The following is a 19,246-nucleotide window of genomic DNA, read 5'->3' as shown; positions in this document are numbered from 1 at the left end:
TTGATTTTATCATGTCCTTCCCATTGGAGTAAAATTTTAAAAAAAAGTGAAAAAGAAAAAGAAAAAAGTCCTTTCATGTTTGAAGTCCATCAAGTGACATAAATTGTTATTCTCCGTGCAATAGCACTAGGCGGGGTATAATAAAGTCTGAAACAATACCAAACCTCCGATAAGGCCTACTGTACTACTACTCCGAGTCTACATAGGAAATTTGCTGCCTACGAACGTGGAGTACACATACGGAGTATGCGACAAAGACTACACAGAGCTGAGTGACCGCACAAAACCGTCCAATCACGTTGCTTCGTGAACGTGCATTCACAAACAAGTTACGCTACCCATCAGACGCGTCGAATTTGAAAGCCCGTGTGAAGTCGTAATCTAAAAAAATGCTGCGGAGTCCATGTTTCCTGCGGAAATTAACCTTCTAATCCTCAGAAACGTGATACTTCGTCATCTGAGGTAGGTATCCACACGCTTAAGTTTTGAATGTTTCATCTTAAAAGCTCATTCTGACCTAGTTTATGTCGTATGTTGTGACTAAACATTCACAGAGTTGAAACCCATTGATTTACGTGTCAATCTACTCCTACACATAAATTGTATATTTGTACGTATACACTTCACTGCACTGACTGTGGTACAGTTTACATAATGCCCGCCCCTCGCTCTCTCTGCTGATCACACGCGTGTAGCTCTCTCTTAGCTGATCCCTCCACTATTTTGGAGATTCCTGGAATCCAGATGTGCAAATCCAGCAAGATAAGATAATGGTATTAAACATAAGTAGAACGGCAAGTATGGATTTTATGAAGAAAGAAGAGGGATAGAAGAAGCAGGCTATTTTGGATTACAGATGGCAGGCAAGGTTGAAAGGTTAAAGGTCAGTCCGGGAAACCAGCTCATAAAGACCGCTCCCGCGTACGAGGACTGCCCCGCCTCATGAGGACCGCCCCCACGCCTCATGAGGCCCGGGGGGCAGTCCTCGTACGCGGAAGCGGTCCTCACGAGCGGGTTTCCCGGACTGAGGTAGCAGTTAGCACGAGAAAATTGCAGTGGGTAATCAGTGTCATACCTGTCCAGACAGTTCAGGTGATCAACAAGACATTCCTTGACTCTGCATATGAACTCTTGACGGAGATGAACAAGACTGAGACAAGATCCAACAAAGTGTTCCACTGTCTCATCCTCAGATTCACATAGGGGGCAAGTACATGGAAGACTTACGTTGTGTCAAGTATGTGGATGACAGAAGTTGGGCTCTAATTATTAAAGCATGACGGATGATAGGAGACGGGGGGTTCTTCGGATATAGGAGATTAGCAGAGGGTGGAACGTTATCTATCCAGAATTTGAGAGACGACTTGGAGCGGATTCCTTGTATGGTGAGATGTCTTACAGCCTGATAGACTCTGTATTTAGTCAACCTCTTCCAAGTTGAGTACGGGAGTGGTGTAGAGACAATGCTATGTAGATCTGAAAGATTATATTTTAACACAGTCTCTTGTAGGACTTGAACTGTAGGTGTACGAGCTTTGAGAGCTGCTAAAAATGTTCTGAACTCATAACGGCTATGGTCAAGGCTGGCGAGTTGGCCTAGGAGCAACTATCTGTCAAGATATATCTGGGCAGAGAGAGGCAAGAGGTTGGTGAGCAGATAGACTATCTCGTCAGCAGCTGATTTTGGCACTCCAAGTACTTGCTTGAAGAGATAGGACTGTGCCCCATCCAACTTCTGCAGCATCAATTTTGTGAATTTAGTGGTCGATGAGCCATGCAACATTCTCGGGATACAAAAAAATCCTCCATAACTGGGATACAAGTGTAGGAATAAGCCCTCCCGTATAAGTTCCAGAGCCAGTCAAGGCATAAAAAGTACGGAGACCAGTTCCAATGATGTTGTCTGTAGGATCATACCGTGAGCCTGATTTAATGACCCCAAGATGAGGATGACTGGATTTCTCCTCAACAATGAATCCATTGACACACCAAGATGATCTCTTACTTTTGCTTAGCATTGTTGATAGCAATCACTGCACTTTTGGAGGGATTAATTTTGTAATGCCAATACTCCGCGTAGTTGAAGGTGGCCTCTAACATCTGTTGTAGCTGATCTGGAGAGTTAGCGATGAGTGCTACATCATCAGCAAGAACTACCACACCCGAGAAACGGCCGTCTATTGAGCATCCAAGATTCTTCTCTCTTAGCTCCTTTATCAAGTCATCAACGAATGTAGTGTAGAGTAATGGAGACAAGACCCCGCCTTGTCTTACACCTTGGGTGACAGGGATCGGGTAGCGATGTAGTAAGGGAGTCCCTAACGTTAGGTGATGCTGTAAAAAGTAGGGCCTGAAAAGTATGGGCCTAGCCTGACCAGCTAATCTTTCATGTAAATTATCACATAGCAAGACTTGCATATTTCCTCATTTTGATACTCTTCCCATGAATTGCTGTTTCATTATCACATAAACAGCAAAATTCCTTTCAAAATTTCAAGTAAGAGCAACGAGCAACTTACTTTTAAAAAGCATGATGTTGTAACATCATAGTCATACTCATAGCACTATAGCAGTAGTTCTAACCTCGAGTTTGGAAATCATAATCCTTCCTGTTTTTTTGTTTTTTTTTTAACAGCATTTGACCTGACGTATTGGAGGCAGTAACCACTTCACACAAAGCCTCAAAGGTGACATCTTGGTGGTAGAAAATCACATCTTCCCTCCCAGTGTCTAGAAGGAGACCATCATGCCACTCATGAGGAGAAATGGAGTCGGAGTGGCTGCACAGGTAAACCTACCGACCAGTGCGACTTCTGTCCATGTATAAGGTAGCTTTAATGAGTTAAGGTACAAACCAGAACATGACCAAGAAAGTTTCGTTAAGATTTGATAAATTGAAGGAAGTTATGGATCTTTACGGCTTGAATACGAATAGACATGTGTACTTTAAGTCTAGGCCTTGGTCTTTTGAATGCGTAACATCGCTGTGCCACACAAACACCCAATACTGAAGTTCATGATTGACACTCTCATGTGCAGGGGACACATATTTTGCTCTTGTTTGAGATCATGCACTGAAATCAAACCATAGTTTGGATAAATGAACAATTTTTCACATGTATTGTTTCAACCTGATGTTATTTCCGTGACATTTGCTTCTGTGACAGTTGCTCCATGATATATCTGCACGCTAAGCCAAACATACATTGTAAATCCTACCAACACTCAAAGTCCTGATCCTAATCCTCACATCAAACTAAACTTAAAGCCCTATCACAACCCTAACCGTAAGTGCTTGGAAATTAAAATAAGACCAGAGCAATTGTCACAGGAGCAAATGTGTTACTTATAAGTATGTGATTATTTCTGTCATGGTGTCCTTGCATCTAGTATTGAAATCTGTATATTTGACCCTTCAGATCCGAGAAGACAAGACACAGATTGTCACTCGAGCCAAGAGGAAATCAAGCGAATTGGGCCATAACGTCCAGGCACCGAATAAGAAGAGAGCAGCCTTCGGTGACATCACTAATGTAAGTTATGATTTCAGGGAATCCAGCATGGTGGAGTAGCGTGTGAATGGATTTCTGTTGATGTTAAAGTTATGATAACATGTCTGCATTCTGTGACATTTTGAAAAAAACATCCATAATCTATACTATAATTGTGCCTGTATGAGGGACATAGACCATCTGCTCACATGCATGTGTATTGGGGAATTCTAAATTATGAATGAACCAAAAGTGGACATCATGTGTGACTGAATTGCTCTGGGTACCATTTCATGAAAGTTGTCAGCCCTGACAAGTTGTCATTCTTCGACAGTTACCATAGTAATAGTCAGTGACCAGAGCTTCTCAGCCAATCGAAAGAAAGGATTTTACTGACACTCTCAAAGAATGACAACTTGTCAGGCTGACAACTTTCATGAAACAGTGCCCAGGAGTATAACATAATCTCTGGAGATGCCGTTATTGAATATTCCTGTGAACTTTGAGGTCATTGTGAGTACAATGAGTTATTGTGACAACTTAAAGTCTGAGGGTGTGACACAACTTGGTGCATTGTGTTTTGCAGTCACTTCCCAGAAGATTTGTGCGTCAGTGTGTTGTGTTTGTGTGTGCTTGTGTTTATGTGCTTATGGCATGCATTTATGTGTATGACTGTCTGTCCATCTATCTGTGCACAGGCATTAACAAGCAAGAATGTGCTCGGGCCGGCCAAGAAGGCGTTGACCAAGAAACCTCCGATCAAGTCCTCCATCCCCGTAAAGGCATCGTCCAAGCTGAAGGAGAATGCCACCTCGAGGGAGCAGCGCATCCAGGAGGAGACACAGCGAGCAGTCAAGGAGATTCTGCCTGAAAGTGACAAGCCAGAAACGAGGTGAGATAGAGATGACCGTACAGGCATCTGTGAGGAGGAAGCATGTAGAACACTTAAGTCAAATACCAAAAGCCTGCATGAAACAACTCAAGATCTTGTGTGAAATCACTAGAATTAACGTGCTTGCGTGCTTTTGCTTTGAAACTGTCAGTGCACAACTGTGAAAGCAGGGTGGTCCACGAGGGGTTTCGAGCATGTTGCTGCAACATATTCAAATTCTTGAACAACATCCTCAAAGAGGCAGCAAAATGCCATGCAACATCCTGGAGAATTGGGGACATGCTCAAAATAAGATGCAATCAGACATGTGGAAATAACATGTGCCAAACTTGAGAAACATCAAGCTACCATTGCTACTTAGAAAATGTGTGTCCAAAACATGAGGCAGAACATCGAACGTAAGCAGCACAACGGGAAACATGTCTTGGAATATTGCGAGCTATGTACTCGTGATGTATGCCCGTGCACACAATTTCCGCTATATATTCTCACTTTCAGACCCTGCAATATGCTAAATATTTAAGTTGTGGACCATCGTGATGAAAGAGTCTTCCCTGAAATTCAGAGTCACATTTTTGATTGTTCCAGTCCAAGGTGACAAGTTGATTTTATACTTCATGGGTGCAAAATTGGGAATTAGACCATACAGATGTGTGGCATAATTGGAGCATTTCTTGTACTTTTGCTGCATGTGTGTTGAAGTGTTCATTGTGTACTAATATTGACTGTGTACAAGTGCAGCTGGTTTTTCACCCTTTGAGCAAACCCTATGTCTACAATGTTCTTGCTTCTCTTGAGACTAGCCTTTAGTGGATAAACTCCTCAGCATACCCTCCATCAGTTTCCTTCTCCCAACTGACTTTCAGCTCCGGAAGTTCTCTCTCCGTGGAGGAACTAAATAAGAAGAATCTAGCTCAGGAGTCTCCAGCTACAGAAATCAAAGATGCGGTAAGTATTTTGGTCTGCCATGTCACTCTTGACTGCTGGATATAGATGACAGCTGAAAGGTTGATCTCCTATTGCAGTACTATACATGTTTTTCTGAGCTCTTATTAAATAAAGGTCACAATATCTTCACCGCATGACCATTTGATAATGATCAGTGTTTCCATGCCATGTCTTTACCACTGAGTTGTAACAGAACTAAGTACCTTCACACTTCATACAATGTATCTGTACAAGTGATCCAGTTTAGGGATATAATCCACATGATGAATGGATACTACTGAGAAAGATTATTTTCTCTTTCTATTTCAAAGCACAGTTCAATGTTTGTTGGACATAAACATCATTTTTTCTACAGAAAGAACTGAAACAAGGTACTTCTTTCCTGAGTCACAAAGTTCACAAGGACTGTTGTCTGTGGTAACTACACCAGTGCCTTCAAGCTAGATGAGATAACCTAATAAAGTGTCTATTCCTGCTGATCCTTCACTCTCCAGGTGGCAGCCATCTCCCTGGACTCCATCGAGACCGATGCGGACGAAGATGACGGGGAGAAGGACTACGTCGACATCGATGCAGAAAACGAAGGGGACCCACATCTCGCCCCGACGTACGCAGCACACATCTTCAAGTACCTCAAAGAAAAAGAGGTTGGTCTCTATCACCTACCATAGTGACTCTCAACGCTTGTTCAGGCACGGCAGCATTTCCCGATTGTTAAAAATATTTTATCCATTTTACTTCCTGAAGATCAAATGAGACATTTAAATGCCAGTGCAGTATTGGTAAAACAAAATGGTTATTTGTTTGCATCAAATGTTGTAACAGTTGAGTTTGTATCAACAGTATCCAAATAACTGCATTTTGTTTATTGACCAGGAAACTATGAACAAAATGCCCAATATGTTGCTTGAAGGTTGCATAGTGAAGTAAATGAGGGAGAAAGATTTGCGGTGACACCATGTGTATGTAGTCCTTTACCGGATCGTTGTTTGGCAGAAGAAGAGCCTCTGCAGCATTCATTTCTAGGATCCACCCAAGCCCCCTCTCCTTTACTCTTGAATTTCATCCTTTTTTTTTCTTCTTCTCTTTCGTCTCTTTGTTTTTGTTTTTGTTTTTGTTTTTCTCCCCCCCCCCCCCCCTCCCTTCTCTCAACATGGTCTCATCTCTCCTCGACTTACCTTTCCTTCGCAGGATTATTCATCCTTTCTCCATTGATTCCGCATTCCATAGTCCACATTGTTTGCCGACTTTGTTCCTCTCTTGCTTTCATGAATCTTCACGTCTCTCTCCTATCTCCATGATTTTCCAACTTCACAAATTACTCGAACACAAAAATATCCACTTTTACAGTACTATTCCAGAAATAAATGCACAAAAAAAAAGTATTCAATAGCCTTACCACCTCTTGTCTCTTTCACCTCAAGGAATCAAACAAGATCGAAGACTACTTTGACCGGCAAACAGACATATCCCGCCACATGAGGGCGGTGCTCGTGGACTGGCTGGTCGAGGTGCAGGAGAACTTTGAGCTGAATCACGAGACGCTGTACCTAGCGGTCAAGCTGACCGACATGTACCTGGCCAGGGCCACGATATCGAAGGACCTTCTGCAGCTTCTTGGTGCTACCTCACTCTTCATCGCCTGCAAATACGACGTAAGTCGTCGGGGCGATTGTTGCATTCGATGATTGAATGATTCTTTGTGTGTTGCCAGGGAATAAATTTCCTGGTGTTGCATCGCAGTTTGCTGTGCTTTTTTTATCACTTTGTGTAGCAAAGCCAACTTCAAATAACTCTGAAGAAGGAAGAAGCCTTTCTAGACAAAACTCAGCCTTCCACAGAAGTCAGACTTATTTTGAATGAGGTATCTTCAGCTGCAATTTCAATATATGTCTCATATTTGCCCCATCCCCCCCCCCCAAAAAAAAGAGAAGACATTGCTAATAATGTAATGACCATCCTGCATCAAAGTGCATGGAAAATGTACACAATGTATCCTGTTACAGTACCTGTACATGCTTATTGCCATATTTTTGGACTTTTTCTTCATTGATTTGTCTTGCAGGAGCGAATTCCTCCAGCCCTCGACGACTTCCTGTACATCTGTGATGATGCCTACTCCAGGGACCAGTTCACCAGCATGGAGAGAAAAATCCTCAAGAAGGTCAACTTCAACCTGGGCGTACCCCTCTCTTACCGCTTCCTCAGGAGATACGCAAAGGTACCCACCAGAGAGGCTACTGAGCAATGCCTTTTTATCTTGTTGAGATTTTATCTGACCAGTGAAAAAAAAAAGAAGCATTTTCATGGAATGCATAATTTGGCCTGATGAAAAAATCAGCAGAGTACAGTGTTCTCAGATCACGATTTTCTACGATGGTATAATTCCTTCTAAAAATCTAATAGCTTCATTGCAAAGAATCTTGCAATCCCTAGATGAAAACAGTTATAACTTTACTTACAAGTTGGATTGACATCCCTGTTGTCTATTTTGTTTCTTTGTATATTCTTCCAGAAAATTGACGAATCAGTTCGTGAATGAAGTATATTAAGTGACTGTCTGTACATTGATTCAAACATACCATTATCTCCTGAGCACTGTACCCTCTATCAGTTTCCTCTTTAATACAGATGTAGAAAAAAAGGGGGTAAATGAAAGAAAGATATTATTCAGAGGGGTGAAGGCTCAGGTTTGGGTTTCTTCAGTTTGTCTCCCTCTACAAATGAAAATTTGTTAAGATCGCAAAAGGGTATTGTTTCTTGACACTGCCTCCATTGGTGTAGAGGGACTGGAGCGTAGGTAGACTATGTGTTTCAAAGGTTTGCCTGACGTTGGAGATATTTGGGAGTCAGATATGTGCAGCTTTACAAGTAGTGCACATATAAGAATCTCAACTGGAGATTAACATTTGACAGTGAGTGTACAATTTAGTGCTCATACATATGTATGGGCATTTTTGAATGTCCCTCATTTTGAAAAAAATGAATGTTTGTAGCAGTGACTTTAATGACTGAAGTACTGGTGTTTCATTGTTTGGTTCCGCCCTGCCCCGCCCTTCTCCCCCAGTGCGCTCACACTACCCTCGAGACCCTGACCCTGGCCCGTTTCATCCTGGAGACCTCCCTCATGGACAGCACCTTCATCACGGTAGCAGACTCCCTCCTGGCCGCCTCGGCCCTGAGACTTGCATTCCGCATGAAGGGCAGTGGAGAGTGGGTATGTATGGCAGATGCTCTTTTGGCTGTAGAGAGGTGTGCAGGTGTTCAGGTTTTTTTGGTTGCCTTGCTAGTTTTGAAACAGCTTCAGTACACTGCAATTAAATTTTTGTAATTTGGTTATTATTTTTTTGTGTGTAAAGTACATACAATCATGGAGTTATGGAAATTTGCATGATCAACTTCTAAGGAAGAAATTCCATCAGTTTCTCTTGAAATAGAATTACATAAGATAAAATACTGTTAACCCTATTCTAACTGGGCTATTTGAGACCAAGTTTTTACTGAGGGGGGGGGGGGGTGGTTTACTGAGGGGGATCAATTTGACCCCCCCTTCAGATGTCGGCCACCAATCACGCTATCGCCGCGAAATTTTGCCTGAAGATAGAGCTGGATGTCAACTACAAGATTACATGGTCATACAATAGAAAAATATTGCCTTTCTATTTTTAATAAATTAATTATGCAAATATGTGCATGAAATCATATTTTCACCTATAACTCCATTAAAAAGACTGGAGGATTGCTAAATTTTTGTGTCAGAATTCCCCATGACACATCAAACAATTTTTGTATAAAAAAATAGCACAATCGATTTTGTTTTTTTATTGTTTTATTAATTTCTTATGTATTTTACTGTTTTTTCGACCTTTTGTTTTCCATTGTTTTTTATGCCTCCGCAACGAAGTGGCCGGAGGCATTATGTTTTCGGGTCGTCCGTCCGTCCCGTTTTGTTTTTGTCGATATCTCAAGAACCGTGTGGTGGTTTTACATCAAACTTGGTATGAGGGTATATCCTTGGGGGATAATGCTTTGTGTGGATTTTAGGGTCACAGGGTCAAAGGTCAAAGGTCACAGGTTATTTTGTGAAAAAAATTGAAATTTCATGTTTTTTTCCATATCTCGCAAATGGTTCAAGGTATCTTCATGGAACTTAGTATATATGCTTGTACCGATGGGCAGTGATTATCTAGGGAAGTTGGGGGTCATGGGTCAAAGGTCAGGGGGGTCAAAGGTCAAGGTCAACTCCTCAAAATATCACTACTTTCCTTAAAATGCAATATGCCTGAAGGTTTTTTTTTTTTAAACTTGATGTATGGCATGTATTACCCAATATATATTTTGGGGGAAGTTTCTTGCCAAAAGGTCAAAGGTCAAAAGGTAAAAGGTCAAGTGAAAGTGCTAAATTGCACTTTTTCCTCCATATCTCAAAAGTAACTCAAGGTATCATCATGAAACTTACATATTTAAGCATGTTCAACCTAACAGTGATTCTCTTTGGAACTGTGAGGTCAAAGGTCAAAGGCCAGGTTTAGATAATGCTATTTTCCCATTTGATACTGAAATTATACTTTTTCTCAATACCTTGAAAATTACTCAATGCATAAACTTATAAAAGGGTCAAAAGTCAAGTAAAAATCATCAGTTCCCCAAATACCTGCACTCTGACATTTTAATCATTCATCCAATTGAACCTAGTTCTAGGAAAGTGAACATTCAGCACATTTGTGTCAAACCTGTCATTTTAATATTTTGCCAATTGTGTGAAAATGTCATCACACATTGTCAAGACATTGTACTATAGACCTATTAGGAGAACCATGCATTATGGCGGAGGCATATCAGTAGCCGTAGCGATATATCTAGTTTTGCCAAAATTTGTTGCAGGCATTTTTTCAGGCTTATCTACACTAGAATTGATTAATTTCAATGGTTAAAAGTTGAAATAATCTAATTTATATCAATTTAACCAAAAAACACAATTTGCATTGGATTTGCACACGATATCATGAATTTGAGCTGTTTTTTGGTTGACATGCATATGCAAAACATTACGTAACTTCAAAATGGTGTACCCGCATGTCGCAATTTTGGTCTCAAAATATGCGGGAGACTTCAATGAAAAAAGTCGTGAAACGACGAGGCAAAATCTTTGCCCTTTGCCCGTTGCGAAATCGTGGCGCGAAACGTCGAGGGGGGGGGGGGGGTCAAATTGCCCCCCCCCCCCCCCCCCCCCCCCCCCAGTTAGAATAGGGTTAAAGGTGGAAATTTTTGTGTGAATAACTTTGTGCACTTGGCAGGTTAAGGTGAATTTCACATGTTTTAAATTACGTGGAATCAAGATATGAACTATGAATACATAAAGCAAGCAAGAAATTTCGCACAAGTTGCACATAGCGTGAAATGCATGAAAATTTTCACAATGCGAAAATTTCCACTTTTACAGTATACAAATTATAGATTGGCTTGAAAGGGATGGCCTAGTTTTGGTTGAGATGGGGATTCAGCCATTAAGGTTTTATCTTTTTGTGAGCTACTGTAAAACGAGAAATGTTCACGTGCGTTTTAATTTCGCGAAGTTCGCGAGCGCCAAGATTCGCGAAATTTCTTATCTACACTATATGCATTGAACGCAAGTGGCAATTCGCGAAAATTTCGTGCCACGAATATATCATGTTTTACAGTAATTGGAAACCAGTTATATAAGATATGAAAGAGCATACAATTCTAGAGGAATTCAAAGTTTATTTGATGAAAATAGGTTTTTTAAATGGCTGAAATATAAAAAAAGCAAAACAAAGTACAGTGTAGTCTTCATAACATGTGGATCCCACCTTTTATTAAGACCACTTTCTTTGGAGATATCTCAGCCATTTCAAAACTTATATTCATCAAATAAACTTTAATTCCTCTTAGAATTTTATGCTCTTTCATATTTCATATATGTGGTTTGTAATTACTGTAAAACAAGGAATGTTCGTGTGCATTTTAATTTCGCGAATTTTGCGAGCGCCAAGATTCGCGAAATTAAAATGCACGCGAAAATTTTTGTCTACACTATATGCATTGAATGCCAGTGGCATTTCGCGAAAATCTCATGCTGCAAAAAAAGCAGTCGGCTCCAATTCGCGAAAAATTCATACCGCGAATATATTATGTTTTACAGTATCTCACAAGAACTTAATAACTTGAATCCCTATCTCAACCAAAACTATACCATCCTTTTAAGAATTTGATTACGGTATATCCTGAGACCATATCTCATGTCTTGCCATCTGCCCGTCTGACAGGACTCCACCCTGATCCACTACTCTGGCTACCAGGAGGAGGACCTCAAACAGACCATTTTCCAGCTCAACTCGATGCTCAACCGACCAGCCAACAAACAACTTGCCACCATTCGCAACAAATACTCACACCCGTAAGTATTCCTCAGTCCCTCTCTCCTTTGCCCCACATGATTAACAAGCAAAATCCTCTGTGTTTCTTTGTTTGCTTGTTTGTTCATGTGTTTGTTTTAATTTTCCATCTGACAAGATGGCGGGATAGCCCATATTCAGCTGCACTCACTGGTCTCCCCTGGGGGCCAGTTGGATGTTAGGCGAGACCACTTCACTGGGTTATGCACCCTGCTGTTCAAGATGAATGAATGAAGCTGGCTCTGTTACATGCACAGTTGAGTTGAACAAAACTTGAGCAGTGGAATCGTATGAAGTAAAAAGCTCATTTGCCATATTGTTAAAATCAAGAATACAAAAATAGAGATGGACTAAAAAATAAATACTAGCACTGTCATGCTGAATATAGCACCAAACACCAATTATTTGTTTGATTCATTTTTGTTTGTTCGTTTTTTGTGGTTTTTGTGGTGTTTTTTTTTTTTTTTGCTTTTTTTTTTGGGGGGGGGGTATTTTTTAGGACAATCACCTGTACTAGGAATCATATGAACAAGAAAATACAAAAAAAAAAAAAAAAAAAAAAAAAAAATTGACAACAGAACTGTCTGGTATGAATATGATTTAAGAATGATATAAAGTAGGTGACAGGAGGTCAGTTCTTTGATATAATGTATGAGAGGTTTTGTTTTCTACCATAGTTTCTGTCTCTTTCGTTCCATGTCTGTGAAATGTTTCCTGTCTATGAGGATATGGAGTTTTCCTTTGTCTGTCAGTCAGCCGTCTTCTCTTCTTTTTTTTTTCTTCTTTACTTTTATCTCCTAATCTGTCACATCCTGTTATCTTCTTCCTCCTTCAGCACCAGATTTGTTTTCTTTATACTTGTCTCAAGTATGTGGCTATCTACCAACCTTGGGCATAGTAGATTGAGAGCCATTAAAGGACAAGACCACCCACCTTCATATAAATGTGGATTGAGTGAATGCAGCAATATTGTAGAACACATCAGTGAAAGCTTGAGTAAAATTGGACAATCCGTTCGAAAGTTATGAATTTTTGAAGTTTCAGTTCCATGATCACTGGAAGTGAAGACTACTACAGCTTGTGATGTCATGTGTACAATGATATTAAGAACATATAAAGAAAAATCAAACAAATTTTCCCTGTTTCTCGCATAATGAACAAACACTTGACTTGCCTCTTTCGGCAGGCAGGAGGAATAATATTACCCTTAACCCTAAAAAGACTGGGGGGGGGGGGGGGGGGGGGGCTAAAAGGCCCCCCCTCAACATTTCGTGCGATTACTCTGCAACATGCAATGCTCTCACCGCGATGCTCTATGACTTTTTTCTTTCGAGTTTCCCGCACATTTTGACACCAAATTTGTGACGCCCGGGGGTACGGTTCTGAAGTTACATAACTTTATGTACATGCACGTGAGGCCGAAAATGGCTCAAAAAATGTGATTTTGTGTACAAAGTCAATTCAAATTCAGTTTTTTCACATGGTTCATATAAATATGCTTATTTTTACTCTCAATGGCTAAAATTAATTTGTTTTAGGAGTATTATGCTTCAAAAAGTGTCTGCCACAAATTTTGTTAAAAAAACTAACAAAAACAAAAGGTCGAAAAAACAGAGAAATACACAAGAAATTCATAAAACAATAAAATAAATAAGAAATTAATTTTGATACCAAATTTTTTTTCAAGTACATTTGCTAAGAATGCCACAAAGAATAATTAGACCAAAAATGAGCACTTTTGGAGCTTTATTTACTGATTTAGGTTTAAGAGTCTGATTTCTCGCATAAATTAGCATAATTAATCAAAATAACATAAAAAAAGACTACTTTGGAAAATATAAATATACGATCTTGTAGATTACATCGCACACTACCATTGTGCAAATTTCCGCGGCGATCGCGCGATCCACAGCCGAGATCTTAAGGGGGGCCCTTTAGGCCCCCCCAGTCTTTCGAGCTACCAAAATAGCCCAGTCTATATAGGGTTAACATACGTCAGTGACGAGTCGAGGATGTATAAAAATGTTTCCAGACTAAACCGCCTACAGTCATGGTTTAATGAGAAAAATAGTGATATCTCCTTATATTTTAGGCTTTATTGCAAAAAAAAAAAAAAAAAAAAAAAAAAATATATATATATATATATATATATATATATATGTATATATGTGTATATATATATATATGTATGTGTATATATATATATATATATATATATATATATATATATATGGTGGGATGTTTTGTGATACAACTGACCTAAACATATGTATCAAAAGTGATATCTTGAACATTCTTTAAATCACTGCTCCCAATGGTAAACAGGACCTTTAATGTTTGATTATTGGCAGCCCTGCTGATGTCAGAATTCTTCCAACTACAATGGTCTGTGGCAGCGTACTGTAAAATAAAAAAAAAAAAATTTTAATTTCGCGAGAGCCAAGATTCTCAAAAGTAAAATGCTTGCGAAAGTTCTTGTTTACACTGTATGCATTGAATGCCAGTGGCAATTTACAAAAATTTCACACTGCAAGAAAAGCCACCAGCTCCAATCAGTGAAAATTTCGTGCCGCGAATATTTCTTGCTTTGCAGTATTGACAAATGGTGTATATTCTTTTTACTCCTCCATTGCAGGCTGTTCTACGAGGTGGCAAAGATCCCGGCCTTCGACACGCTAGAGCTATGATCCAAGCAGCTGCGAGATGAAAGAGGTCTTCCCCAAACCTGACACCACTAGGGTCACCGTCTCTGTCAGATAACGCGTGGGATTAGGTCAGCGACTGCCCGCATTGATCTAAAGCCAAAAAAAAATTTTGACGATTGTGCTTGTAGAAGGAGAGACCATGATAGGGCCCCGAGGCATTCAGAACTTGTGCAAGTTTGACAAGTTGATCAGCTAAGTCACAATTCTCCATGTAAGCAGTTTGCGGTCGATTGTCATTTCATGCTGGAAAGGAATCTTCCAAGGTATGGGTGGTTCACAGTCAAATGCATAATGCATGATTGCCTTGATAAACTTTTCTTGTCTGGTGTTGTATCATCAGAGACTCGGAAGCAGTTGCTTTTTCTTCCCCTCCCCAAGAATACACCACTCTACTTCACCAAAATGTGACCCATGACCTTTTGGATGTTGAGAAAGTTCAGAGCTTTGGTAGCTTTTGAAGGACTGTTGCCATTGAGATTGCAATTACACTATGCATGTGTCTCTGTAAAAATCTTTCTTTTTTAGTCAAGTCTGTGAAAAAAAAAATGATTTTATGGAATGAATGGTTGAATGTTTCCCTCCCCTCCCCCATTTTACCACTTTTAGTTATATTTTCTATTCAATGTAATTATTATTTTTCTATATATGAAGAAATCCTGTGTGCAGATTGGAAAATTACTTCATCATGAACTTTAAAACTTCTAAGCCAAGTATTATGCCATATGCCATTTGTTTTTTAAAGACCATAAGAAATTGAGTTAGGACATCATGTCCAAATGATATTGATGTAATTTATCATGTGCTGTGATTTGTTTTATCGGCGAAATCAATCATAGCCTAATAGTTTGGGGGTTTTAATCTGTTTTGCATTTACAGGTGGATTATTATTGTTAGGGTTTTTTTTGTTTTGTTTTTTTAACGCAGTGCAAAGAAGACATCAATCCTTTGCTATCATGGTTTCATGGGCACATCTATTCCAAATACCACATACTTTGTAACTTTCATTAATAAACTACAAGATTGCCTCTACAAAATCATTCTTTACGGCAATGGCATATTTTGTCAGCCAGCTGTTACTGAGGTTTCAGCACAGTGCAGATGATTGTAATAAAAAGTGGTCATGTGCATCACATTCATCAAACTTTGTCCTTTTAATCGCTGACCAACATTGTGGTCTACGTGCACTTCTGAATGAATTATGTCATCCTGTCACTTGTGAATGAATTGGTGACATTAGACAAGAAAAATTGTTAATCATAGTAACTAGTGTTGGTTCCATTGTCCACCTTCCTCTTCAAATTAATTATGTCTCCTGACAAAACTTTCCTGGTTGAAACAGAGATGGACCAGTGTTAAAACCGGAATGTTCACTTCTAACACTGGCCCAGTGCTGGTGGAGAACATGGAGATACTCGAATAACAATTGCATTCGTCCAATGTTGAGAAATTATTTTATCTTGTCACCTAGTGTGGCAAAAACTTGTGTGTACGTGTATATATGTAATTTTGTGGTGTGCAAAGCTGCTATACACTTGTAGATGTCATAGAAAAATACTGAAGTTTCGTAAAACACTGTATATCCTCAAACACAAGATAGTATTTTATGGGATAGTCTCATGTGTCAACAAGTTTTTGTATATACAATGTATATTCTTTGATTGTGTACAACTATGTCATGATTGAATGGTCTGCCTGGAAAAAGGACTGAACTGCACAATGTCCAAAAGGGTTTTCACTTTATACAGGATTGCGTACAACTATTAAAACTCAGATTATTGCAAACACACTTAACAGTGTGTTCCATACAGACAAATCCAACTGAAATGTGGAAATATAGGTTGCATAGACCCTTTTTCACAGGGAACAGTTCCACCTTGGCCTACTTTGCATGGCATGCTACATTTTCAATGCAGGTGCTACAAACACACTATGTTCTTCACTGTGCACCTGACTCTATCAGTGCTCCGTGTGCTACACCTTGGTGCAACCTACTCCGGTATAGGTCCTCGTGTACAGCATCATAAAATACTCGAGACTTTCACGAATGTAAAACATGTACATATGTATGATATTAAAGACCTACGTATCTACAGGTTGGGTGTAAATGTAACTGTGGCAGCGACGCTATGTGTCAGATACATTGGTATTCACATTTTCAATGAAAATTCATTGTAGAATCTCAAACCTATGCAATTAATGTTATAATGACTTTGAATTAAAAAAATAACAATAACAACAACAATAACAAAAATGTGTTCCCCAATGCATGGAGCAATTTAAGATCAATATTTTTTTTGTTTCCAGTACATGACACTGTGCATTGGAATACAGATGATGTAAGTAAATTAAATTTAAACAACAATGACAAAATCTTTTCTGTGCATAATTTCTGTTGCAGCTTGTATCCATTACACATATGATGATAATATGACCAAGCTGTCATTTTTTCTGGGTGAAAATGTACCCACATGGATGGGGCTATGACATTGGTAGAATGTGTGATCTGTGGTTTGGTCCAACTTCATATCGGAAGTCACTTATTTAGCAGAATGATATCATCTGTCTATGGTCGATATTGCCCATATCACATATAATATTTTCAGAACTCTGATGTAAAATACTACTACTAGTATTCTGTCATAATCTCCACATAACATATCATTTTTTTCAGCTGTTTTATGTTTTACAAGAAGAATCCATAGTATTTGGGTTTTAGGTCTTAAAACAACAAAGGACTACCACTGTTGTATTTTTTTTAATCATCTCCAGTGGTCCAAGTCACCAACTTTTATGCAATGTTCTTACTTGTACATAAATCTCATTGCCCGAAAGTAATCCCCGAATTTTTCAAGCGAGAGCTACACAACTCTTTGAGCAAACAATCGAGCCAGGAAAGTTGTGTGAAAACTGCACAATGGCTCACAATTACCAATCATGAGCAAAATCTGAGGGTTTGTTTTTTGGTTTTTGGGTTTTTTTTGGCAAGAAACCAGTGTTGCCGATATGAGTTCCATAGTATTTCATGAGAATTCTCATTCACACAAACCATATATTGGAAAAAAAAATCCTCCATAAATAGATTTAAAAAATGAAGAAAAAATAACCTAAAAGGTGCAAAAAGTCTCTGAAAACAAAAGCCAAACCACAGAATTTCACTGGTCAACAAGTGTTTCACTTTGTGTGATTTATAAACAACCCCCCAAGAAAAAAAAAAAAATGGAATTCTATTTCACAAATGTCATGAAGTGTCCCTATTGTTTCTTCCAAAGCAAAACTCCAATGAGTTATGAAGTGCCAAATGCAACAAAATGTCAGTATCTCATAATACCAGAAGTTTCCATAACCACAAGCCCTGACGTTGACTCTAAGCATTTTCTATTCTTACATGTGCAACTTTTTTATTGTTTTTTAAGGAAAACAGTCAAAGTGAATAAATTGTGTCTGATACCACTGGATATTTTTTTTTTTCACATTGTTTGATGTAACTGTCATGTGCATTACGATGTGATCATTATGTTTGTGTGTGCATTAAATAAGTTGCTGACTCTGTGAGTAAGTTTACAATACACTACAGTCATCCTCACCAAAGTTGACCTCGCTCAAGTCGGAAAATTGGCCATGTTGAAAACTTCTACCAGATGGATGATTATAAAAAATGAGTTGATTTTGATTGTTGAGGCGAAATTCACGTAAGTTGAAGGATTTTCTCAGAACCCTTTGGATTCGACTCGGGCAAGTTGCCTCATTCATGGAAGATACCCATTCCTTATGTTTGTGTGTAACTACATATGTGTGTGTGTGTGTGTGTGTGTCTGCATAGATTGCTGAAATGTTGAGCTGTAAGAAATTGGCCAAAGAATTCAAGGGACTTTTGCATTGATGATCTTGCTCAAGTCTTAATCTTGGATGTTGATAAAGATTTCTTAAAGGGGAAGTCCATTAGTAAAATCAGTTTTGTGTGAATTGACTCATAAAACTGAGAGTAATGGGATAGTTTGATTTTTAGTAAATTCTGATCAAAACTAAGAAAGTTCTGATTTTTTTTAAAAGTCTTTATCATTGAAGCACAAATTGGCAACTCTGTTACGTAGCTTGTGAGCTCACTTTCAAGTCGCTTTGCACGTCAAATACCGTCAAATCTCTCATTGTGCGTGCAAGGATGGCGTAGAAAAGTTCTTTTACAATGATTATGTACCCGTAATGGGTTCATGTACAATTGGAAATTCATTCAATGGGCCGGCATTATCATTTCTTCAGTAGACAGAGCAAATGGCAATTTGTGTTTGATTGGTAAGAACTTCAACAACTTTCTCAGTTTTCATCAGATTTTTTTGTGACATTTTCATTGTCCTGTTCCTCTCATTTTTTTTTCTGCTTCTATTCACTCAAGTTACTTTTCAGGATATAGAATTCCCTTTTGAGGTCATATCACAATATTATAGGTAGGCCTATATATCAGGCATGATAGAAAATTTTTCTATCTTGGTTCAGCCTGGATATAAGCTGACATTTAAGAGTGCTCGAGTTTTTCATAATTTCTTAGCAGGTTGCTTCAACTGCACCAGACATAGCAGGGACTGATACCATAACAACTATTTAGCCACAGTTTTTTTTTTCTCTCAAATTCATGTGAATAAATGGCTTTGATTACGGGGTGTTTTTACATAATGTTTTTAATATCTTTGTTATGTCTGACGTGTACAAAGTGAGTGAAATGAAATTCTGCCCACAATAAAGTACAGGGTACAACTTAGTACTGTGAAATATAATATGTATATATGCAGGCAGCAACAA

The 19,246-nt window shown here is 38.9% G+C and overlaps 1 protein-coding gene across 1 annotated transcript; it reads left to right on the top strand.

Moving 5' to 3' along the window:
- Positions 1–343: 343 nt before the first annotated feature.
- LOC139743001 (G2/mitotic-specific cyclin-B3-like) lies at positions 344–14,434 on the top strand. The gene is made up of 11 exons (XM_071653508.1): positions 344–462; positions 2,636–2,788; positions 3,420–3,533; positions 4,190–4,383; positions 5,250–5,331; positions 5,826–5,978; positions 6,756–6,986; positions 7,397–7,552; positions 8,399–8,548; positions 11,619–11,749; positions 14,383–14,434. Exons 2-11 carry the CDS (start codon positions 2,747–2,749, stop codon positions 14,432–14,434), a joined length of 1,305 nt encoding a protein of 434 aa, XP_071509609.1. The 5' UTR covers positions 344–462; positions 2,636–2,746.
- Positions 14,435–19,246: the final 4,812 nt, after the last annotated feature.

Source organism: Diadema antillarum, unplaced genomic scaffold (genome assembly GCF_040938485.1).
Source record: "Diadema antillarum isolate AM-2024a unplaced genomic scaffold, OU_Dant_1.0 seq00001041_RagTag, whole genome shotgun sequence".
In the NCBI taxonomy this organism is placed as follows: domain Eukaryota; kingdom Metazoa; phylum Echinodermata; class Echinoidea; order Diadematoida; family Diadematidae; genus Diadema; species Diadema antillarum.
This window is presented reverse-complemented; position numbering and strand designations above follow the sequence as displayed.